The sequence below is a fragment of the Anguilla anguilla genome, chromosome 5, assembly GCF_013347855.1.
Source record: "Anguilla anguilla isolate fAngAng1 chromosome 5, fAngAng1.pri, whole genome shotgun sequence".
In the NCBI taxonomy this organism is placed as follows: domain Eukaryota; kingdom Metazoa; phylum Chordata; class Actinopteri; order Anguilliformes; family Anguillidae; genus Anguilla; species Anguilla anguilla.
Window position 1 is genome coordinate 53,356,867 of NC_049205.1, and position 24,964 is coordinate 53,381,830.

The window sequence follows — 24,964 nt, forward strand, 5'->3', positions numbered from 1 at the left end:
TTCCATTTCAAGCCACAAACACTTGACCAAGTCTGGAGACTGAGTTGGGCATTTTACATTCAGCTCGCTATTTCTGGGTTGATTTTAAGGTACGTTTGGGATCACCGTCTGGCTGAAAAACCCAGTTGTGAACTTCCTTGGGGTGTCCAGAATTTTTGCCAAAATTCTTTAATATTTCAAACTGGACTTCATGATTCCATTGACCTTAAAAGTGTACCAGAACCTGTATACACAAAACAACCCCATAACCAAAGAACCAGTGTTTTTCTTCAAATGCCAAACCCACCTCTACTGTGTGTGCATGGTCAAAAAGCTCAGTTTTGGTTTCATCAAACCATAGCACCCAATTCCAAATAAAGACCAACACTGGTATGTTAATGAAGATTAACTGATTTATTACTTCTTGGATTATATTTAAAAGGATAATTATGAGTGTGAATAACAAAATGACTTTTTAAACAAATATTCTTTTCACAGAAATTGTATTAATGTAACATAATGCATTAGAAAAAAAGAATATACTTCTCTCATGAGCATACAATATAGCTCATTACCTGCATTGTTCTTTACTCATCTTTTTCATAGACATTCTTAGTTTTGTGTACACACACACACACACATGCACATACGTATGCCCAGACACGCATACATACATATACAGCACATACACACGTGTAATGGCCCATTTCAGCCCAAAATCTTTTTAAATTATGGGCCCTTTTCTATGAAGCACCATGCTAGAGAGAGCCACTGACTGCCTGAAGTGTGAGTGTCAGGAGTGAAGCTCTGAAGCTGTATCCATCTACAGTGTAGATCAGAGCAGATCGGAGAATCAGCACAACTGCATGGCCCCAGCGATGATCCCTCAAACCTGTCCCTGACCACACAGCTACAGGATCAGTGCCAAGGGAATGCCCATCCAAGCAGCCGGAGTTCAGGGAAGACTGTGACCTCTGACCTTTAACCTTCAGTCAAACGCCGCTCCTTTCTTTTAATTTTTTCCACTTGATGTAAATGACATTGGCAACTCCTCTCACTTCTGTAATGTCATTAAGACATTACACCTCAATTACATAGCACCAACAGATTAATTAATATTAAGTCACTGCTGCTCTTAATTCAATCATTTAATAGAAAATAGTGTTATTTCCATAAACCTACTTGCTTACTATGAATGAATATATTTAAGTGTAGGGGGAGTCACAGGTTATTAGAGAATTAAAATGGTTTTCAGAAGGTGGAAATATAGGTACAATTTAAATTAAGAACATTTTACTAAAACTACATTTTTTTCCTGAACATTTTCGTAATCACACTGAACAAACTGATAACAGAAAATTTTATCCTCTTCAAAGTTTATAGTTATTTGGTGCAAATGTTTTAAATTTTTTTTAAAAAGTGAATAACTTCATCTGAATGCAATGTACAAAAATAAACGTGACACAAAGTGATTAAGGCTGGATAAAAATCTGTGGAGATTCATCGTGTCTAAAGTGCATTCCCTCCAGGAGATCAGTTTTTGTGGGTTTCAGGGCGTCCCACATTGCTGCCCAGCATGTAGAGGAACACCCCCACGTTGACGGCGAACTGGACGAACCCGAAGGAGGCCACGCCGTAGTTCTGGTAGAGGAAGCCCCCGATGGTGGGTCCGATGGTCCGCACCAGGGACATTTCGGAAGCACACAGCCCCAGCATTGTGCCTGGGAGGGGGGGTGAGGGGATGATTTAGAGTGTTCGCTGATGATGTCACACACAAGCTATGTTTCCATTACGGCAGGGTTATAAAGCTGAGTTTGAACAAGCAGTGATGTATCCACGTGCTGGCGTCAAACCAGAAGTAAACTAGCTGTCTGAAGAAAAGGAACGGTTTAGTTCTGGTTTGGCACCAAAGCACAGCACAGTCTTCCCCAGTTCTGTTTTTTCACCTTATATTAAAGCCGGTTAATACTCACAGCAAATTCTAATGTTAATTCCTGGTGGCGTTGCTAACAATGTTCCAGTAATTGTAGACTGCATTTCAAAAAGCAACTGTTTTCACAAGCAGTCAAATATATGGAAACCTTACGGGGGGAACCTGGCTCCAGTTCGCGTTGACACGGCCATGACTGGACAGCAGGCCGTGGGGAACATTGCTCACCTGTGTCTGAGGACGGCACGCTCTTGGTCAGCATGCTGTCCGTGATGACGTTGAACACGCTCAGGGAGAACATCATGGGAACTATGATGATGCAAAACTGGAACACGTTGGACATCAGCGCCTGGAACACAGGAACGCGCTTACACTACAGTTCACATGGAGGAACACGGCAACATGCTGATGTGAGTGAGTGACTGAGTGAGTGAATAAGTGAGTGAGTGAGTGAGTGAGTGTACAGGTGAGCTCAGAAAACACACCTGAGCCAGGCCCACTAGGCTGGTGATCCCAATGGTCAGGAGCAGAAGGGAACTTTCGGAGTATCTCCTGGTCAGCCACCCGATCACCCCTCCCTGGACAACCTGGAGGAGTCACAACACAAAAAGCTGTGCTTCAGCCAATGGGACAGGGTTATGAGGTTGGGGGGGGGGGGGGGGGGGGTGCGGGGACACTCACGGGGAGGCAACAGCACACGGGCGTTCCTGACCCAGTCACACTCCACCTCTGATGAATGGAGAATGTTTGCTCTTGGTGTATCTAAACCAGACGGTAAATGTTTATCTGTCTCCTAACAATTAAGCAAGACTCCCATGTGTCCATTCTCTCTTGGGAGTCATAATACAATAAGGCTTCTTAACACACGTCCTCACATGCATCCGCACACACCCTAACAGCCTAGAGCCAGATGTACTTCAGCATACAAGAGTGAGAAAAAAAAAAAGCGCAGATGAACAAGAGTTCATGGTAAAACTGTAGTGCTCGGAGTGAACATACATAAATGTGTGTGTGTATATACACACACACACACACACACACACACACACACACACACACTGCAAGGAACTCAATAAACAGTACTCAAAAGACAAGAGAATCATCATTAGCATTTTCGGCATTTCATTCTTAGGCAGGTAAAGGTCACAGGTGTGTTCTGTGCGTCTCCAGTAAATGACTCTCCCCACCAGGCTTTTCATAGACTAATGACAGTCACACCGATTTCTCAACACACATAACGGCCTCTCATTTCCCAACACACAGACACAATAACGCCAGCATTAACCTTCTATCCAGGGCCAGGCCTTCTGAACCACGTAACGAGCTGCGTCACAAGCCCGGCTTGGGCAACGGCAGTGCGTCTGTGCTCCCGGAAACACAGAATCGCCACCGCATGGGGACCCACGGCTGTGTACCGTCTCCACAGACCGCCCGGCACGTTCGCACTGCGATCATTACCAGCCGCCGGGGTCCGGGAAAGGAACTGCCCTCCACATGGGAGTGTTTACATTTGAAACAGGCTTTCTAAACAGTAAGCTGTACATTTGGCTAATACGCGCAGAACTCTACGCCGACGTCACTGAGGTGTGTAATGGGAATATTGTGAAATTACCTTCACTTTACGGTCGGAGAAACTGCCAAGGGCGTTTCCAAGAAAAGGAAATTTAAAAAATCTATCTGCTGTCATAGTGGAATGCTTGGCATGAATTATATTCAACTGATGACGGAACACACATGGTCCTCATGTTCTCAAGTGACATTTTAAGGTGAGCTCATACCTCCGTGTGTTCTACTCTCTCAGGTGAGCTCATTTTTGTGTGTGTGACAGCTCTCACAGGTGAGCTGATACATTTGCCCTCTCTCACAGGTGAGCTCATACCTGTGTTGTCTCTCACAGGTGAGCTCATCCCAAATTCTGCTCTCTCACTGGTGAGCTCATACCTGTGTTCTCTCACAGGCGATCTCATACCTGTGTTTTTCTCTCACAGGCGAGCTCATACCTCTGTGTTCTGCTCTCTCACAGGTAAGTGCATACCTGGGTTTTTGCTCACTGTGCAGAGAACCCTGGGAAAGCAGAGGCAGGAAGCTGCTTCAGCCTCCCATTGCCGTGAGTGACGCTGATGAGAGTCACCTGCACACACCCTGAGCCATCTCTTTCCCGCCATTATCGCTGCTGACTAACCCTGCACACCCTACCCTTCTGCCCTACTGTGTACATAAGGCGTGGGAACGTGTGTGTGTGCGCCAGTGTGTGTGAAAGCGTAAGTATGTCAGAGAATGTGTCTGTGTAGTCTTAGCATGCCTTCATGAAAACGGGGAAAGGTTTTAGTTTTGTTTTCCTGCATGTCTGATCTTGGTCAGCTTCAGTTGGCGTAAAAATCCGCTCCTCTCAATTTCTGCAATTTAACCCCTGCTGGAGGTACCATCTTCATAAGGTTTAGTGAAGTTTCCATGAACAGCCATGTTTCCTTCGCAATATTTAACATGCATATTTTCCCTGACTCATCTCTTAGGGCCTCCACAGACAGTGCATTGTTTGTGAGCCCCCATACAAGCTCGAAGCCTGAAGTCTGGATGCCTGGGATAACTGAGGAAATGTTACCAACAGTGTGACAGAAAATGTCAAACCAGCCCCACGTTCTGGGAAACAGCCTGAATCATTCCAGACAAATGTTTGCCTCCGATACACAAAACGCGAAACATCCGTTTCCTAATCACCTCCACCCGTTTGTTTACTACACTGCTGGGGTTATTTATTTACTGCAATATTAACAAAACTGATTTTAAGTACAAACACACCACATGTATTCCTGCCTAAATTATTCTGAACTATTTTGAGTACCTAATCATATACGTAGGCATGCCTCTCTGCTGCCACATCCTCTGTAATTCAGCAGGGCGTGCACTAGAACGATAATCCTAGAAACATGCAGTTAGTGGCACAATGACCAAAAGAGAGAAGCAGGGATTCAGAGTTGGTCTTCAGCCTCAGTGCCGATGTAATGGCTGGAAAATGTAGATCCCTCAGACACCAAAGCAAGGCCGCAGGGCTGCGGAAAACTGTGGAATTCTGGGTAAAAAGTCGCTGGGTTCATTTTTCATTGCAGCTCTAAGGGAGGGGTGGTGGGGCGTTTTGGGCTTTGTGGACATGGGGAGGGAAGGCACAGACACAGATTTCTGTTCTTTCCTGACGCACACATTTCCACAGAAAATGAGAGACACCCTGGGGTGAGATCATGTGAGATGAAGGGAGAGACATAGAAAGCTCCGGAAGCCACCGGCGGGAATCAGAGGAGCTTGAGAGGGATGAGCGAAAAGCAACCCGGGGCTCACAGACTGGAGCACAATGAGGCCGGACTGTTTCTCCTCCACAGATGGTGTCTGCTTCCCAAATCCCCCTTTGTTCACTTCCAACTGTGGGAGTTAGGAATGTTTGGGAACTTTTGACAAATGTGGAAACTCTCTGCTGGCTGTAAATTTCTTGTACAATGCACATTGGATCAGGGATGAAATATGATAACCTGAGGTCAAGTCAGAGACAGAGTGTGTGAGAGAGAGAAAAAGACAAAGATAACAAAGAGCACTTGACAACTCAATATGCCGTTGCTAAGAGATGAAATATGATCCTATAACTGCTATATTATTTCAGCAGGACCCCTGGGAAGGAGTGGCAAATAAAACTGACAGCACCAGTCAATACGAACACACACTGTGGAATGTATCATTTCAGCTTCTAAGGTCTTAACCACAGAAACTGTTGAGACAACGAAACTAAGCTATGTATATGCAGCCATAAACGGTATACAGCTATAAGGTAAATGCACATAAGCTATGTATATGCAGATATAAGCTATGTGCAGCTACAAGCTAAATGCATCTATAAGCTATAAGCAGCTATAAGCTATACACAGCAATAAGCTAAACACAGCTGTAAGTCAAATGCAGCTATAAGCTAAATGCAGTGCTTTCTCAATGTGCATTCCGGGTTCATTGAGGCGATAATGCAGGACAGTTCATTTCTCTTCACGCCCAGAGGTAAAATGACCTTTGCTCAAAGGAAATGACTTCAGCAGTCTTGTTAAATTCCATGAGTACAGTGTGACTTGTGGGGAGGGGAAATCCCCTTCATACAGTACTGTGGAATATGACCAGCCTCCAGAGAGCCTTCAGACCTACATAACTTAAACAGTTTAGTGGTAGGAATAGACGAGCAGTGTTGGGCTGAATGGCCTGTTCTCGCCTTAAATTATGTTATGCTATGTTATGTTAAACAGTATAAAGTTTATGTGCTACCTGGCACTGGTGAGTAATCAGGGCGTTGATAACTTAAGTTATAAGTTATCTTATATATTCATATGCATGGCTGAACATTCTCTTGTAACATATCCGCAAATATGACTAATCCATGACATAATCCATTATATAGGCCATTCAAGTGTAACAGTGTAACATTGCCAGAAGGGTATTACACAAAAGAAGTATTTCCTAACCTTAATAACTGTGGTTATTCGATACACGTAAGCGATTCTCTGACAGACCCACCTGTTTATGAATGTCTTCCAGGCTTTTAGGAAGTACTAATAAACAGGCAATGTTATGTGCAAACTCACAGAATTACATGCAATGATGCATGTACAGAACCAATCTTTCTTGAGTAGTTCACTGTTCTATGCAAGAGCCTGTAATGTATTTGGGGATATCGCCTGAATTTGGGGAAACCCAGGAAGTTCCACTATGGTGGTGGTGGTGGTGGGGGGGGGGGGGGGGGGGGTCCTTACCATCTGCACCACCCCGAAGTACGCCATCAGGTAACCCGTCTGCTCCGCCTGCAGCTGGAAGAAGTTCATGGCGATGATGGAGAACATCGTCTGGAAGATACCTTCAGGAGGAGAGAGGGACGGGGAGAGACAAGGGGAGATGGAGACAGTGAGATAAGATGGAGGGATTGATGAAGGAAGGAAGGAGAGGAAGAGGTGGGGAGAGGGAGAGAAAGAGACAGAGAGATCTAAGAGGAGAGAACCGGCTACTTCTCTCTGCACTGATAGGTCTGCTGGTCATTGTAGACCGTAGAGGCTGTGGAAGGGCTCAGGGTCACCGTTCAAACTCCTGTTTTCAGTTACTGACCACGCGGGACCATCGACCACTTGTTTTTCCAGGTGTCAATCAAAGGCCAATTACAATGTCTCCTCTGTAGATACACAGCGGTCTGTGACCTGCCGGCCGAAGACATTCACATGAGCCCATGTGAAGCAGACACGCCCCGGAGCTCTTAATGAAGAGCAGCGTTTGTCGGGGTGTGCCGAGGTCAGGGAGTGGCTCAGGCCGGGCCTCGTGACCACGCCCCCCCGAGCCTCTATCAAAGCAGAGAGAAGCGCCGTGCAGGAAGAGGAAGCGGGTCTGAGAACTTCCTGCATGTCACACCCCGAGAGTCCTTCCCATGGAGGGCTTATCAACATGCCCCCGGCCCCCAGCGTGGCGAGCAGACGGGCGGGTGTACAGAGGCATGCTGGGAGGAGAGAGGCCCGCTGCGTGCGCTCCAGCGTGAGGCTCTGATCCTGTCAAACACACCCCAGATGAGCGGGATCACAGCTGAGACAAACACAGCTGTGAGTGTAATGCAGCGGAACACACATCTAAGCCTCTAAGCTCTGTTTCCCTCCGCACGGCCTTACAGGGAGGGAGGGAGGGAGGGAGGGGGAGGGAGAGGGAGAGACAGAGATGAAAAACAAATCTTTTTTGAAGAATGAACCCTCATTATGTCACTGTCTGTGGGAGAGACCAGAAATTCAAAATGAATCCCTCTTCAATTTAACTGAAGGTTTGCGATCACATTCTCACATTAAATTTGTTTGTTTAAACCCCATCCCCCTCTAAAACAATGGCAATAGAAAAGAGTAGAAAGTATGGAAAGCCAAACATTTTGGCTAGCCAATGACTATCAGAGCTTAATTGGGCCTTTTGCAGTTTTGTGTACATAATGGATGTGTGGAACACCTGTCAGATTACCTGTATGTGTAAACAGGGCTCTTTCTCCCAGTCAAAGGGAACCTGCAGTGAAGTGGACCTGTATGAATGTGAACTCACCCCCCGGCAGACCAGAGACGATCTTGATGGTGAAGATCCTCATCACACCAGGAAACCTCACCAGCCGTGTGATCTGCCCCAGGTTAAACACAGACGCTGTGGTGCCCGGCTCTGCAGACCAACACAGAACATCACACCCGTGTATCATCACATAGAACATTACGCTGGTCCAGCCAATCACAGCCTTGGAGCCCAGGTAGATAGATCTCACGCTGCGATTGCAGATGGACTTTCTTACGTATGTAATTATGTATTATCCTGCTTATGGAATACAGCCTTCCTGAGGGCAGGGGTTTGTTCTGTATTGTGGTTACGGTGGAATGAGTTTCTTACTAGGTGCAGGGTCCTGATTGGACTGCTTCTTGGTGTGTTTGGGGATGAAGTTCAAAACTAGCAGCAGGTTGAAGCAGCACCCGCAGGCGGCCACGCCCGCAGTGACGGTGTCCCTGAGGAAGAGAGTCTGAATTGGGAGTTGCTCCTCCTCACATTTATGCCTCTGGAGTGGATTATCCAGGGAATCAGTGGCCCCCATATACCAGTATCCACATTCCCACGGACAGACCAGCCAGGCTGGGCTAAAAGCTGAGTGTGCATGCCTACAGCTTCATCCTAAATTCAGATTCAGATTCAGTTCCGCTAACTGCTACATTTCCTTTGATAACATGTTACCTGGGATAACCCCGCCCCCTTGAACATGACCATGACCATGACCATGCCCCTTTACCCAATGAAGACAAGGGGATTAGGAGTAGGACCCAAAGCCTGGGCTTGGGACATAGGGAACGTTTGAGTGAAGCAGTGCAGAAGAAAAGTAGGAAATGCTGGCATGCACAAGCTCGCCTGGCACTGGCCTGACTGTGGAAGTGAGGCTCTAGCATGCCTGAACGGCTTCAGTATGTGCCAACCCAGCAGGGTGCGAGACCGCGGATGTGGTGGTGTGGTGATTTAGCGACTTATCAGCGGCTCAGATGGAGCTGGAGCTGAAGCACCCCCACACCGCCACTCCCCCACCTTCCCCTCCGCAGCCCGGCCCAAACCGGCGCTCCCCGCCGTGGCCCACGGTGCAGCGGGGCCGGAGGAAATGCCATTCCCCGCCCACACGCCGCAGGGGCGCAAGGCCCGGGGGTCTGCCCTGGCACCCCCGACCCGAACCCCTGACAGGAGGGCCGCGGCCCGGCCCGGCCCGGCCCGCCCACCCCGCCGGGCTCCTCAGAGCCCCGCAGCCAAGGCTCACAGCCATCTGCGGTGACTCATCCTCCAGCAATTCAGCCCGGTCCACTGACGCCTGCCCCCAGCGCACAGGGCCAGCGCTCAAGAAAGGCTTTCTGTGTACATGTTCACTATCAAAGATCCCTCTGTGTATGGGTGTGTGTGCTAACCATGAAATGTGTGTGTGTGTGTGCGTGCCGATTATGAAGTACGAGGGTCTGTGCATGCCAACCACGAAGTATGCGTGTGTCAGTGTGCCAACTATGAAATATATGTGCCAACTATAGTGTTTCTAAGTGTGTGTGTGTTTGTCATTCTTTACAGGGCTGACTGTGAGAGAGCTGGGCCACAGGACTAGTCTTGTTTCCATTACATCATTACTTAAAGGTGAGCTAAAACGCTGCCCATCTCCACAGCTGCTTCCACAGGCTGAAAGCTCCCCATGTGCTAGGGCAGTTATCACTGGGGGAAGTGCATGTTTACCTGCTGTTAGCAGAGCCCTTTCAGCCATTGTGGCTCAGTGTGGAGTCCAGGCTACCAGACGCCCTGATAACTATGCATCACATATTTACAACATAATAACTATATATGTCATCTTACTTGCCAAGTGAGAGTGAAGGCCAGGGAGACCAAAGTGAGCCCAGGCGAGTGTTGGGCTGCAGACTGGCTGGGGGGTGTCAGCGGTTTTGGTGGGGGGGGAGAAGGCAAGGTTTGTGGGAACACGTAAGCACCCTCTACGGATCCAGGAGAGGCAAGCAAGCTGCAACATGCCTGTCACCGAATACTGCATCACCATGGAAACATGTCAAGTCAGCAACAACCATCGTCCAGATGAAGAGAGGTGCTAAATTAGGTTGTGGGGTTTCTGATGAGCGATGAGCAGTGGGAGTGGGGGCGTTTGGTTTTGTTGTGCAGTTCATCTCTGACTGTTCCCTGCAGGTGAGAATGGGAAGCATCGCTCAAGTGCCGTCTAGACAGGCCGGCCCCCCGCCTCTGGCTAATGACATCACACAGGAGCTTATTCATTATTAAAGCAGAGTGCCAACTCACACCTGCATAATTTCCACTTGTTGAACACATCTTTTTCCCCAATTTGAATTCAGGACTGGATCTATAAAAACCTGCAGACTACTGGAATGTAGAGTATATGAATAATAAATACCCAAAACGTTGTTTGCATGCAAGTATTTGACTGGGAGCATTTTCAGTATTTGATTTCAGGGATGTATTTAAAAACACATACTTTACCCTCTAATGTACAATAAACAACAAACACAGCACTGCAGGATTTTACATTTAGATTTTTTATTAAAGCAGAGCAAGACTGCCGACTCCCCTTAAGCATTTTATCCGCTATATTCAGACGGGGGAGAAGCAGAGATAGGATCACAGCACAGAAAGTACCCTGGCAGGGAATGGAGCCACATGAGGGGATCTGTGCGTGGGGTAAGAGTCACCCACCCTCTGGGACAGTCTTAAAGGCATGAAGCCAAGACGCCAAGAAAGGAGAGGGCAAAGGAGAGGCCCGTGGCACTGCGGTGTGTATAGCCCCGCCCACTCCCACTCCCACGCACGCGTATCCCCCACACTCTGCACTGTGTAATTACGGTCATGGAGCCTGAAGCCTGGGTGGGTGACTCAGACGGGAGCCCAGCCGACTTCCGAAAAAAACTCCCCTTTCTTTTCAGAGCAGAGGCTGGTAAAAGCTGGCCTGACTGAGGCAGCCAGTAGCGTGATTGCAGGCCTCCCCCACAGCAGCAGGCCCGGTCCTGTCCTTCAGACGCGTTTCAACAAGCCCTGCACCACGGATATTTTAATCCGCATATTTAATGAACTACAGCACCACCGCAGCATATTGGAATTGGTCCCTATCCCCACCGCCTGAAGACAACATAAAAAACCTTTGTGTGTGCGTGTGTGTTCACCCCTAGAGGGCAGTGCTGGCATGCAGCACATGATACTTGATGTTGCATGTTGTTTATAAATCATCATGTGATATGCGACATCGTTTTGCACCACCGCTAAGAACAAGAGAAGGACACTGACTGCCACGCTCAATGTCAGCGTCAATTCCTATAAAAACACAGACCAATCCAGAGCACTTCAAGAGTTCATAGACAGTATGCATGTACACCTTTTCTCCTTCGAGACACAAAGCATAAACACACGCACACAACCACGCGTTAAAGCACACGCATGCACGCACACGCTGGCGTCAGGACGGAGAAGCGGCTGGCACACTCGCCCTTATTTGGTCCGGGGGCCTGCGGGCTTCGGTTTGACCCCGTGAGAGGCTGAGAACAAAGGCCCTGTGTGAGAGAGGGAGGGGGTTCCCCAGCCTTCTTCCTGCAAGAGAGCCCCACCCCCCCCCCTCCCTTCAGGCAGCTGGCTAACAAGCTCACTCTGCTAAAGCTGGGCCAAACAGGCCATCTTGGCACCACCACCGTCACAGCCTAAGTTTGGGCCGCGTATGGACAGACATCCTGTTACATCACAGCTCTCCTGTATATTAGCTACACCCCAACGTGCACACTGTTACAGCCCAACTACCGCAGAAATATACAGACCCAGTTACAGGCCTGGCTTTGCAGAAACTACACGGCTGCATTTGTCAGAAAGTTGATTATGCAGTACTGTTGATCGTGGCATTTCTTGTTTGTACTGTTACAGGCTCTAGGCGTGTGAAACTGCTGCTTTCATTAGTTAATGCGTGGCCTTAATCATGGATTTATAAATAAGCAGACCTGATATGATGAAGTGGAATGAAATAGTTCAGCTGTATAAATCAACGGGTAATTCTGACTCCTCTTCAACCTTGACCTCTCAGATCTTTCTGATAGTTTACACCTCTAATGTAACCTTTGATTAATGACCATTGATACACTTTTGAGGAAAGAGAAAATAAATAAATAAATACCCCCCCTCCCCACAAACCATAAGAAAATTAGGGATAAAGTGTTGTTTGCACCTCACTATTGCTCTACCCTCCTCTACTTCCGAGACCTAGTTTGACAACCGTAAATTGCAAAAACAGTATCTCAGCCTCATTGTAATAATAAGACTTGCTCTATGCAAATGTTTAAAAAGATGTTTTGAGACAGTTGGATAATTATTTCTTAATTAATTAATGCTAGAAAATTAAGACAAAGTATTCATTTTTGATCCGTGTTACTGAGCAAGTCTTTGTGATTACAATGAGACCAATGCATTGTTTTTAGCATTTTTGGATGTCAAACCGTAGGTCTGGAAAGTTGAGGTGGGGAGGCCAAAAGAAATTTGCCTCTAATTGTCTTAATGATGGTTTGTGTTTTTTTCCCCCCTCAAATGTATACTAATGGCCATTGCTCCATGGGTGTCAAATATCAGAAAGATCTGAGAGGTCAAGGTTTTCCACCCAAATTACTTGATTCATATATTGAAGTGGGAGTTTTTCATATCCTACCATTCCAAGCAAACATAATATTTTGCCTTATATTCTTCTGTCATATTAAATACATTGCCCGTGCTGATCACCAAAAGCGACAGCGAAAATGAAAACACACAGAGGGACAGCAGGAAAGCCCCTGCTTCCCCGAAAGAACGCTGAAGTTCAGGTGGAGGAATGCAACAGATGTTAAACATGATTACGCAACTCAGAGACTGAGTGTCATCAGGGTTCCAGTATGACAAGAGAGTCTGACAATGTCTCTCTGGGTTCTGCAGACATTCCATTTATGTTCCTTAGAGGTTCCGAACACTGCTCTGCTTTATGAGAAGCTGACTAAACAGGCTCTGGGCAGGGGATACCTCATGGGCAAAATGTGCCACCATTTCAACACCCTGAGTTTAGTCAACTATACCTATGTTACCAAGGTACTCTCACCTACATAGTTACTTCACTTTATCCAGCAAGAAGTGGAAATATTTCCCTACATAACAGCTCTAAGCATTTTACCACTACAGCACCTGTTTCACAACTGCATGAAAATTCAAAACATCAATTACCACCATTAAAACATTATTGTAATAATCTCTCCCATTTAAAATTATATTTTATCATTTTTACACTTGGCCACCGTAAATGCTCACAATGGGAACGTTTCATAATCCAAATGTCAACATCTATACTGCTCAGCATTCTGCTCAAGTACTTAACCTGTCAAGTAACACTTAGCTCCAAAAATGATGACTTTGTAGGAAATGGTGAATGCGGTTTTCAATGGGCTGAAGGAGGGCTCACATTACGCCATGAATTACTGTGCAATTACTGCCCTCTAGTGGAAAAACAACGCATGACACCAAAGTCCCTTCTGCTGCCAGTTCAATAATTGTTTCAACGAACTTTCTACAATATATTTTTAACAACAATAAATCTAAGAATGTATTAATTTTCTTAATTACACATAAGTAAAATATATTTCAATATGCTCAGTAATTCAATAACAATTGACCATAAAGTCCAAAAGGCAGTCAAAAAACCACAACACTAATGAACTACAACACTCACACTGCACACATGCAGATTCACCACAGTCATCTTAACTAACCTAAAAACCATGCAATGAGTAAAGTTCAAATTTAGCATAGTTCTTTCTAAGTCACGTGCCTAGGTCTCACAATCCAACTCAGAATCATAATCTAACACCTCAGCTTCCTTCAAAAAACTTAGCTCAAAAACCCATTAATGGCAGAAGGGTCTGGGGCACATCACCTGGCTGTCTTTTGGGTTTGGGACTGTGGGGGGGAAGGGGTAGGGATTGGGGTGGCCTACCCGTATCGTGTGCTGAGCGTGCCCCCGAGGGAAGACCCGGCAATCATTCCGATGGCGAAGCACAAGCCCAGCTTGGCCAGGGAGTCGGCCCGCTGGTCCGGCTCCGTCAGGTCCGCCACCACCATTTGAGCTCCTGGGGAACGGAGACACAGGTCACAAACTCAGCATCACACTGTGGAAGATATGGTGGTCCAGCACTGTCCATCCATGACCCCCAAAAAACAGTGTAGAGAGTACATTACATTATATTACACTACAATTATTACAATCATCACTGTGCAAGTGCTCAATGTGGGGGGGTACATAGCATACATAATAGCCAAGAGTGTCACACCGGGGCGGGGTTATTTAGTGGCGATGTCCACTTCTCTGACAAAATGACAGTGTAGCACAACGACAACGACACTGGCAGTGTGTGATTCAGAGCGGAGCGTATGCTAGTCCGCACTCTTCCAAATGCACTGAAAACACTGCAGTCATGACTCAGAAAAACTACAGGAAGGACTTACATTTCAGCATTCTAATTTGGAAGACAAATGAAAAATGAAAAAAAAAAGAATAAAAAGAAATGGCATTTAAATGATGGGAAAAGCAGACGGGCTGGGCTGGAGGTAAAAGCAGACAGGATGCAGTTTACCTGAAAGGGTGTGCATGAAGACAGTGGGCAGCTTTTGGATGAAGAGCATGGGCATGCTGTTGGCCAATCCAAGGAGGACGTAGAAGACGATGGAGGCCACGGAGGACAGCGTGAAGGCCGCACGTGCCCCGAACAGGTCCCCAAATCTGCCAACGGGACACAGCATCACGGAGCGCACCGCTTGTTAAACTGACAGAACACAGCATTGCTAAACACAGTGTGTGTTTGACTGGCAGAGGCCACCAGGATGCTATCATTCACCATGTAGACCAAGATGACACTACATCATTCACTGAGCTGTCTGGACTAGATTTCCAACCAGCTCATTCAATCAGCAGTAATGAACTTGATTGTCAAACAAATTTTAAATGAATGACAAAAGCTGGAAAAGTATACCATGATAAGAAATTAATTACTGAATTAAGTTTTTATTTTATTTTTTATGCAAAACAAAAAAATGTGTTGTTATGCTAACATTAGCATACTCCCTCAGGGCGAATTTTCAACAAGGATTTTGGAACCGTCTGAACTGGCTGGTGTCCAGTCGAGCGCACCACACTACAGTATGCCTGAGTCAATAGACTGTCAAAGCGAAGGCTCGTGATTGCGTGCTGCTGAGCACTCCGCCGCTAAGATCCTCGTGTCTGACATCCGCTGTGGCTCGTAACCACTCAGGCATCGCCCAATTACACACGCTCAACAGGACTGATTGAATACGGGTTAGTTTCTGCTTGTGTGATTATCAGTTTGTGGCGAAATGTGAAAGAGGTGCCGTCCCGTACCTCCGCTCACCTGCCGTACAAAGGACCTCCAAACAGCTGAATTATACCCACCATCGTTTGTAGATAACCAAACCAGATTGTGTCAAATCCCAGCCTTTTTGCCAAGTACTGCCAAAACAAAATTCGATTTTTAGACAATGCCAGGCACATCCATTCTCTCTCACGTGTTTTTATTTTTCATCAGACACTGAAGAATTAACTCAAATTCGAGAGGTTTCGGGTTACCAATAGAACATAAACGATATCAAGGCATTCTAGACAAAGCTAATCGACACATTTTGGTACTCACGGGAGTTACGGAGATTTGAAGGAATATACATGTTATATCCACCATGGCGATTATATAAGTGATGAAGATAATTCTTCGTGCATTAGCAGCTGTACGTGGGTCAGGGACGGCCTGGGAGTTAGTTTCTTGTCCAGGCATTTTGACCACTTATCAACGTCGGCGACTCAGTGGACCTAAACACACCGATGAACAAGTACAAAATATAGACGTAAGTTTTTTCAGGCTAAACCTAAACGGAAGCCTATGCGTGTGGATAACAATGGAATGAGTTTCCGGCCCGAAGGCAATTGCTTACTTCATAACGAATAACTAACAGTTGCTTGAATATGTAACCAGCTAGAAAGGTCATATCAGTAGGCTATACACCTTTTCAGTGTTCAAATCTGTCATGATAATTATATTGGTTTTAACACTATCGATTTCAGTGTCACATTATTTTTATCCCAATGCGGCTGTTTTGAAATAAGAAAAAGAGTAAAACATGTCAGACTACCTTAACGACGTTAACTGGGTAACTACTTGCACTGCACAGCGATATAAAGACAGTTGTCGTTCGAACAGCTTGCAACAAAGGACTTTGATCTTAGGAGTTCAATGACTCTGTGCAGGGAGGGATACTTACCTTTCGGGAAAGGGCGAACTCGCAGAAAGTCTACCGTCGAAAGACGAACGTGTTGCAGGGCAGGCTGTGATGTTTTAAACAAGTTCTACGCGGCCAGCCCCCTTACCTGAGTTGGAGACTTGGTTTGCGGGCGGCGTCACATAATTTCCTTCAAATTTGCACGGCCATTTATAGGGATTGGTTATTCTGTTTGGACATTGAAAGGTTACTAACGTTATCTTGTTTTGAAAGTGTAAACCATGGTTATCGGATAGACTGTATTGTCATAGAACACAAACAGTACACGGAATTCGCGCCATCTTGCCAAACCTTCTGAAACCGAAAGTCCGCCCACTTTACGACGTTTAAAAGTACAGGAGGCGTGAACTCTTGGATTGTTGTCCTAACCTAAGCCAGTGTATTAATTTCCTGCAGACTTAAAAACAAGCCAGTCACGGACACGGAGTCGTCTCTGACAATACGGTTTGCACTGTGGTTCGAGGTTGTAGTCTATCCAACGTGTTCTTGAAAGCACACAATTTCATTTTATTAATAAGTAGGCCTAATAGGGGTGGCCTACTTGTATTTTTACCACACCTCAATGCCACTCAAGTGCATAACAGTAGCTGGCTAAATTGGACTGACGTCTATAGCCCGCCTTTGGAACAGGAAACCTGCTGAGAAACATTTTTGAACTCAGTCAGGTTCTGTTAACTGTCACCTTGTGTATAGTGCCGTAACTCTTATTCACAGTTGCTTTTTAACCTCTTCCTGTAAATGAAAAATTAAATTTATTATTTTTTTAAAATCACCAGTCCTCCTCTTCCCCCTCATAACATGCAAAACATTTTATTGTTTAAGCCAGTGCATGGTGCCACACTGAAGACTGCCCCAGAACTTAACATTTAAAGCAGGTAGAGCGTATTTGGAAGAATCACAATATTCTAAAAATCCGCTGTAATCTTTCTGTTAGGCGAATCCATCAACCCATCGTTTCCATTGTAGGCTACGGAAGAAATAGCAATTTTTTTTAAATTTTCCGCTAAACTCAGTTTCCAAATAAGTCTTCACAATCAAACCAGACAATTCTGGGCAAATGCTTGGTGGAGCCTGAATAATTACTTGTTTTTTTAACCGTTACAACCCTATCAACTGCGTTCCTGTTTGCAACTGTTACACTATAGGCCACTCGCGACTAAGCCTGCTAGTCATTCAGTCTCTCACCAGATTAGTCTCCAGAGTGTGCTTTAGCATTACTTTTTTATTGTGACAATCATATTTGAACTACAATCCATTTTCAAGGCCCCGTGTTGTAAGGACAATGGACCAGCTGACCCACAATACTGTTTTTCTTTTCTAGTCAACAGAAAGTGAAACATGGGGAATGAACAGACCATCAAAGGATACATGTACAAATTACAATACATGAAAAATAAAACACTCATCAACATCACCCATTTCACCATCAGGAGTGATGCACACTTAGGGTCAAGTGTTATAGCCCATACATACAATAACCTTGTGCTGTGGGCTACCCTGGGCTACACGTAGCCTACATATTTCATTATTTTGTGTTTAAAACTGAATCCTATTTTTGTCTGTCCACCAGTCCGTTCATGTTGCAGAAGGTTTTAAAAGAAGTGCTGATGAGCAGGTGATGATGAACCTGGTGCTTTTGCGATATCTAGAAGAAGGTTAACCTTGTTGAGAAAATGATATACATTTCACTGTGATTGTTACCTTCCCCTTGTTCTGATAGTGACTACTTGACGGTACTTCCAATACGCTCCCCAACAGCTAACACCAGGTTTGCAGAGTTCTCCAAACATTTGTGCCCAGAGATTCCTTGCAGGACAATTGTGGGCATCATATTTTATCCACAGCAGCCATTTATTGTACACAGTCCCTTCCTAGATTTAATGCAGAAAAACATCATACACAAATTTTATATGCATGATCCAGAGTGACTGAGCATGAAGACCTTGCTGCCCGCAGATGAAATGCCATTTGTTTGCAGTGGCCACTAGCCTCAAAATCCATTGCGATTCACTGACGGTTTCTGTGCCCTCTTTGAAAGAGTTGCGCGGCCATTTACAACCTCTACAAAACGTAGAAAAATGTGTCCCTAAAAATGTGGGAAAAAAAAAAAAATCATAACCCACCTGGGTTATCCTGGTCAGGTGTAACACAAGAACCCTGATGCTGAAGACAGGGAGCCTTCATTTTTTAAACATGGATGAATATTATACAGTATACAACAAGTGGATCTTAAACCAAACGTATAATCAAATAAATACATTTAAAAAACATTAAAACTCTGAACTCATGTCAATTATACTGAACACTTTTGTATGAATGAAATTAATCTATGTGGGCAACAATTTTTCCATAGCATAATGTTCTTCTGTATGGTGCCTTTTGTTCAATGTAATCAATTTGGAGCAATTCTGCAACTGTAAACCACACAGGAGGACCAGAATGAAATCTTATTTCCTGGCATGACTAAAGATGATCTTAGTGCAGCTTAGGCAGTCCTCACATGAAAATCGCCTGATTTTAACATGAATTCAGGGGTTCATCTGCCCTCACTCAGACTAGAAAACATGCTAGAACTTTACTTCTCCTCTCATCTTCATTCATTCATTCAGTCATTCATTAGCCTTTTTCATCTTGATGCTGAGCAAGCGTGACACAATCACAACCCAGCAACTCATCTCTAATACAGCCTCTAACCTTTCTATTTCCATTATCCTAAAAGGACATGAAGTAGTGCTTCCACCAGAAAAACCTGCTTCTCCAGATACACTTCTGCTGTACATTAAAAACGTGTAAACATGTACTCTTTTCTTTAAAGATTATAAATACTACGTTGGTAAGCAATCATTATTAAAAAGGCGAGACCTACCTTTATACAAACATGTCTTTTTTTTATAAAAACACAGAATTACACAACTTAAGTGTAGTTAAGTTCAGTATATGTTGCTTTCTGAATCTTTTTGGCTTTAGCATTAAGGCCCAAAGTTCTGAGTGGAAGGGAGAAGAGATTGCCCTCTGGGGCTGGGTCCAACCGGAACAGAAACAGTATTGCTCAGACTTTAAAAATGTACATCCATCATAGAAGTGAAGGAATTTTAAAATTGTCAAATAAAAAATACATTATATTGATTTGTTATTTTCTTTTTTGTTTTTGTAAAAAGTCGTTGTCCTCATCGCATGTCCTCGTGCAAAGTGCTTGGTGCCTCCCTAGTGGACGAGCGGAGTACTGCGGGTAGTTGTGTGGCGCTCCTCATGTGAACATGTAGTTGATGAGCAACTGCAGTAGCAGCAGGAAAAGCAGGACTAGGCAGTGACGGCCGTTCAGGGTGCTGCTCTCCTCCGCGTTTCTACGCTGGAACATTTGCTGGCTCAGGGCACACAGGTTTCTGGCACCGGAAGACAAAAGACAATCGGGAGACACAAACGCAGTCAGCAATAATGCAGTCAGAGCATACTGAGGAAAAGCAGGTAAGATCTGTGGCGCGCCTCACCTGCGGATATCCTGTTGTGTCTTCTGTATGGATGCTACGGAAGCCACAAGTTCAGCAATGTCCTTCACCCCCCTGTTGCACCTGCCACACTGGGTAAGGAATCCTGGGGCGGGGAAACGGTGATGTCACAAAAGAACAGTCGGATGATGGAACACGAATGCAGCCAGTCAGAACGCCCTCACTGAACCCGCCAGCCCCGCCCACTTGCCTTCGTTGTCGGAGGACTCCTGTGTGGGTTCCGGTGTGGTGCTGCTGCTCTCTGTGTTCTGGCTGCAGCTGGACGGCTGACTGCTGGACTTCCTGTGTCTGACCTGTGCCTGCATTGGACATGCCCAACAGAGAACAGAGGAGTTGTAAGGGCCAATGAGCTGGCTAAGTGAATGCCAAATGAAGGAGTATGTTCAAGTACAGCAGCACATTAGCCCAAAAGAGCATGTCAGTTCACACAAAGTCTCTTATACACTGTTACATATTCCCCTGTCTGTAGTCTCTTAATCTGTCTCCATCTGTTTCTACCACTCTCCTGTCCTTATGTTATGTCTAAGTTAATACTTTGTTGTGGTAAATTATTACCCTGCTGGTCTGGATATCCTGTAATGAATGATACAGTAAATGGCTTAAAAAGTTATGGGACCTTTTAGGAATGGGATGTGTTCAGCCAGGGTATATATTTCATTCATTCATCCATTCATTCAGATTGAGACTGTCACGTTTGCTCCTTCAAGCAGTGATGGGTACTCAGTATCAATGTTTTCGGTTTGGACATTGTATTATGAACGACTTTAGAAACTGAGCTGGTTATCAGTGAATGGCTGTTATTTCAACACCGAAGTCCGATATAGGTGATGCAGAGAATGGGGCCGGTGGTTCTGGTTGGCGCCCACTAGCTGCAAGGGGTGGTAGCGCTCACCTCCTGCTTCGCAGCCCAGTTCTGGCTGTAGCAGTGGCGTCTGTGCCGGCGCCGATTGTGCTCCCTGGTTTGGATCACCCCGTCCTTCTCAAACTGGACCAGGCTGGTGTCAGGATCCCAGGGCCTGGTGCTGGAGCACAAAACTCATCTAGAGCGCCATTTACACAGCGGACCTGTGTAAAAAGGCTCGGTGGACTCTCCAATATTCAAATGGAGTAATGTTGAAAGGTGTGGGTCCACAACCTCCCTGCTGCTACACTTTTGCATTACATACTAAGGTAGAGATATTCAGTCTTAACCTGAAAAGGGCCAGTGTGGGTGCAGGTCTTTGTTTTAGCCCAGCAATAAGACATCTGATTTTACTTGTCAAGGTCATAATTGAAGGCCATTATAAGTTAATTAGTTGAACCAGGGGAGTCATAGTGCTGTGCTAAAAGGAAAACCTGAACCCCGTTGGCCCCTTTCGGATAAGATAGGGCACCCCTGTGCTAAGGTGTGTACATACTCTGCGTATTTGTAGCTCCAGTCGTTGGTGACGGGGTCCAGGGTGAAGAGACGGGGCGACCATGCCCTGTCCCCTCGCTCGCGAGTCTCCTTCCTCTGCGCCTCCTCCAGGACGAACTTCTCCTGCGTGGCACGCTCCTGGTCCCGGCTCAAGATGGCACTGGTCACGTGCTGCCACAGCCTGAGGAGGGCGCACAAGAGCCACCCGCGGTGTAAACAATGGCAGGAATCACCAGGAAAGCTCAGATGTGAAGTGGTGAAAAAGTGATGCCAGAAAGGGTTTTACATGGCTGTAGTGCCAGCCTTTAGATTTAAATGGTAAATGGACTGCATTTATATAGCGCTTTTATCCAAAGCGCTTTACAATTGATGCCTTGCATTCACCAGAGCAGTTAGGGGTTAGGTGTCTTGCTCAGGGACACTTTGACATGCCCAGGGCGGGGGAAAAAAACATTAAAAAAGCTACTGAAATCAACTTCGATACAAATGAGGCCAAAGATTCAAACATTTCTGCTGAACAGCCGTTTTGCAATGGAGGCTGTGCTCTGAATCTTTTAGCCTCATTACTGAAAAACGATCTTTTCATGAATGTAATGGGACTTGTAAGTGATTACAGTAATTTGCAGTCATCTCATTGAAAGCGATGTTGTGACGCACTTAAATGCCCACAGTGCAGTGAAATATGCTTCCTAAAGTGCTGTGCTGTGCATTTTCATTCACATTCAACCATCTGGCACATGCGCTTATCTGTGAGTGCAGAAACAAGGCTAGCAGAACCAGGCTGGATCGCATGTGATGCAAGACCACACAGTCCCTGACTGAGCCCTGTAGGTGTGAACCAATGCTTTAAATCTGACATGGGCTGCTATTGGTAGTCAGCACAGACACATAAAAGTATTTTGAATGGATGTTAACACATTGGGCCAAAGCCTGACTATTGCAATTTTATTGGATTGCTAATTACATTACACTTATTTGGCAGATGCTTTTATCCAAAGCGACATACAGTAAGTGCATAATTGTATGGGTTGGTGCTGTGAAACGTTAGGACAGTCACAGTACTGTGCTGGAAAATGAGTGGTGATGTACTTTACCTCTCTGACTCAAACTCCCACTGCTGGTCGGCTTGCACAACCTGCCTCTTCAGGCGCTGCTGACGCACCTCCGGGCTGGGGCTCCACAGCACCTCCTGGTGGCCGGTCTTCTTCTCGTGGAGTAAGACCTCTGCATCCTGGGAACACCAGCAGAGCACAGCCTCAGCACACAACCCACAGCTGGGCTCTCACATACAGCCACTACAGCAGGAGCTAGAGCACCTACATGCTACAGAAATCTAGTGCTATACTAAGAACCGCTATTGCACATTCTGTAACATGCATAATGCACTTTAGAGCTTTTAAATGAATAAAAATTTTGCTGATAACTGAACACCCCATTCTTTTCTGCACATAAAATTGGCTAAATACCAAATACAGCATTTCTCAGTTTTGTGTGAGTTTTTTTTTTTTTAGATACATAGGAACCAGCTGTGTAAAAAAAACAAAACAAATGAACACACAAAAAAACATTCCTTATCCCAAGACCTAGGTATGTAAGACTTAGGTATAACATCAGAAAAGCAGATTCCATCAGTAAAAATCTATAGCCATCTAAAGCACAAAAAACCATGAGCTTTCGATTTTTCTTTTGAAGGTATGACAGATAATATCTCTCACATGGGGCAGAGGTCTGACAGGTGCCGAAATGAGGCGTATAAAAGAGGAGATGGATCACCCACCCAGTGTCCATCTACAGTGGCCAGCACGTCCTCCTCCGAGCGGATCTTCCCTGTGATTTGGTTCACATTGCAGGAACTGCCCAGGAATGGCTGGTAAGGTCCAAGACAAAGACAGCTTTCAACTGTTTGTCTTCTTAATGTTTGCATTAAATCTTAAACATTATTAAATACACACTGAGAAACGCCCTTAATACTAATAAAAACACACCTTCAGTTTAAATTCCAGTTCTGCAAAGTATCTCGTCTTCTCACATTCAATGGTGATCTTCCCTCCCAGTTCCAAGGTCATCGTGCCATATATAATACCTGTGAGCACAAGAGTGTATTAAGTACATAAGACTTTTTTTTTGCATTAAAACTGAACAGCACAAAGCCCAGTTTAAATACATCTCAAACAGCTCCTTATCCCGATGTGCGCAGAGCAGTGTAAACCAGCTGCATATGGAGCTGCGTGGCAGTACCTTTGCAGTGAGCGTAAGGCATGGTAATGACGTACTCCTCATCGCGTGTGAGGAACATCAGCCTGGCCTTTCCGTCCAGTATCGCCGACAGAGAGTTACCTGCAGGGGAACAGCGAACGGACGTGTGGCCGGATGTGCTTGAAGGCATGAAGAGGTCAAACGGACAGCTTTCTTAAATGGGAGACAAATGCCAGTGATTAAGGCTGGGTGCTTGTCAAGGACTTCTCAGGTGTCACGGATTCTGTGATTGTTCCCCCCATCTTTTTGGAATCATGACTTTCACAATTTTTTGCCATTTTTCTCAGTTTTTAGTGCTTTGTGTTTTGTTTTGCAGTTTTGGACAGTAACGGTCAACCTGAAGGTAGCCTGCAGTGTTATTTGTATAGGCATATGCAATTAACAATGTTGCCAAATGCTGGGAGAAACGAAGTGCAACAATGTATACAGATTGTGGAATGTACTGGGATCAAGATTCTTGTCCTTGTTAGTTGTTGCAAACATGTTTGACGACCCCTGCCTACAATGTTGATGCCCAGTGCTCCTTCCCCCATTGTGGTAACCCTTCAGTGGCACTTCATCAAAGACAAAACCTAGCACAAGTACAACATGTTGTATACAAAAACAGACTCAAAAGAAATAAAAACAGTGTTTTTAACAGCGTTTCGTTTTAGTAAAGCAGTTTGATCATGCTCTATTTCTATCAATATTAAAACAGGTAAAACAGCTTAAATGCACAAGCCTATCAGTATTTAACTCCAAGGCTATTTGTTCCTAGTAGCCAGTTAGAGAGAGAGCTATTTTGGAACTTCAAGCGCGTGTTACTGTTGCTACAGTTGCACGTGTTATTTAAATCGATTCTCTCTGCTGCACATGAGATCTACTAATCAAATAAATTCATCTTAAAAAATGATTTCTGCCAATATTTTCCATGACAAATACCCAGCCTTACCAATGATCAATAGCGCAGAACTGATTTGTACCATAGTCTAATGATCGATGAGGCAGTATGATGCATACTGTATACTAATAATGGTTCACTAATAACATATATTAGACATTCATGATCAAGGGCACAGCACTGATGTATACCGGACACTGATGACTGAGGGTGAAATTGTATAATAATGACACAACGATAAATACACTTATTTACCATAGAACTTGGATTTGGCCAGGATGCTGCCGTTAATGCAGAAGCCATCCTTCCTGTTGCACACATAAAAAGCAGAGATCGGAGGGTGGTGGGACACCTACACACAGGTAGACAGATGGAAATACCCGTTTTCACCCGAAGCACATCTGACCAGCTCTTTCACAAAGAGTCATATACGCAGCTTTGCATTACAGTGTCAAAAAACTGAAATATTGCCTGAAAGCTCACAGTGTCATGACAGAACTGAAAAAACCCTGCAGTCTGTGCTATCAACATCAGCAGGAGGCCCCTTTGTATACACGAAACAGGCACATGTGGTGATTCAATATATAAACCATAAAATCTACAGAACATGTACAGTATGCAATAAG

At 45.2% G+C, this 24,964-nt stretch overlaps 2 protein-coding genes across 11 annotated transcripts in view; both read right to left on the reverse strand.

Annotated features, from left to right (window-relative positions):
- Nucleotides 1–374: 374 nt before the first annotated feature.
- On the reverse strand, nt 375–16,607 carry slc22a18 (solute carrier family 22 member 18). Of its 7 annotated transcripts, none has more exons than XM_035419391.1 (11): nt 16,389–16,607; nt 15,661–15,833; nt 15,382–15,479; nt 14,590–14,735; nt 13,953–14,085; nt 8,327–8,439; nt 7,994–8,104; nt 6,688–6,788; nt 2,395–2,496; nt 2,138–2,258; nt 375–1,700 (listed from the first exon to the last, which is right to left on the reverse strand). In XM_035419391.1, exons 2-11 carry the CDS (start codon nt 15,796–15,798, stop codon nt 1,513–1,515), a joined length of 1,251 nt encoding a protein of 416 aa, XP_035275282.1. In that variant the 5' UTR covers nt 15,799–15,833; nt 16,389–16,607; the 3' UTR covers nt 375–1,512. The 7 variants fall into 7 exon arrangements, with proteins under 7 accessions (XP_035275282.1, XP_035275284.1, XP_035275278.1 ...); XM_035419393.1 differs by having other exon boundaries at nt 15,661–15,842; XM_035419387.1 differs by having other exon boundaries at nt 16,283–16,607.
- An 882-nt stretch (nt 16,608–17,489) lies between these two features.
- Nucleotides 17,490–24,964, reverse strand: part of osbpl5 (oxysterol binding protein-like 5) — a 46,586-nt gene continuing 39,111 nt past the window's right edge. For 2 of the 4 annotated variants that reach the window (XM_035417806.1, XM_035417807.1), the window contains exons 14-23: nt 24,594–24,690; nt 23,441–23,539; nt 23,188–23,285; nt 22,980–23,069; nt 22,297–22,433; nt 21,204–21,383; nt 20,699–20,828; nt 19,997–20,105; nt 19,789–19,891; nt 17,490–19,683 (exon numbers count right to left, since the gene is read on the reverse strand). In XM_035417806.1, coding sequence (XP_035273697.1) covers nt 19,548–19,683; nt 19,789–19,891; nt 19,997–20,105; nt 20,699–20,828; nt 21,204–21,383; nt 22,297–22,433; nt 22,980–23,069; nt 23,188–23,285; nt 23,441–23,539; nt 24,594–24,690 — 1,179 coding nt within the window. In that variant the 3' untranslated portion in view covers nt 17,490–19,547. The remainder of the gene's footprint in view (nt 19,684–19,788; nt 19,892–19,996; nt 20,106–20,698; nt 20,829–21,203; nt 21,384–22,296; nt 22,434–22,979; nt 23,070–23,187; nt 23,286–23,440; nt 23,540–24,593; nt 24,691–24,964) is intronic. The other 2 variants (XM_035417805.1, XM_035417808.1) reach the window with 1 other exon arrangement.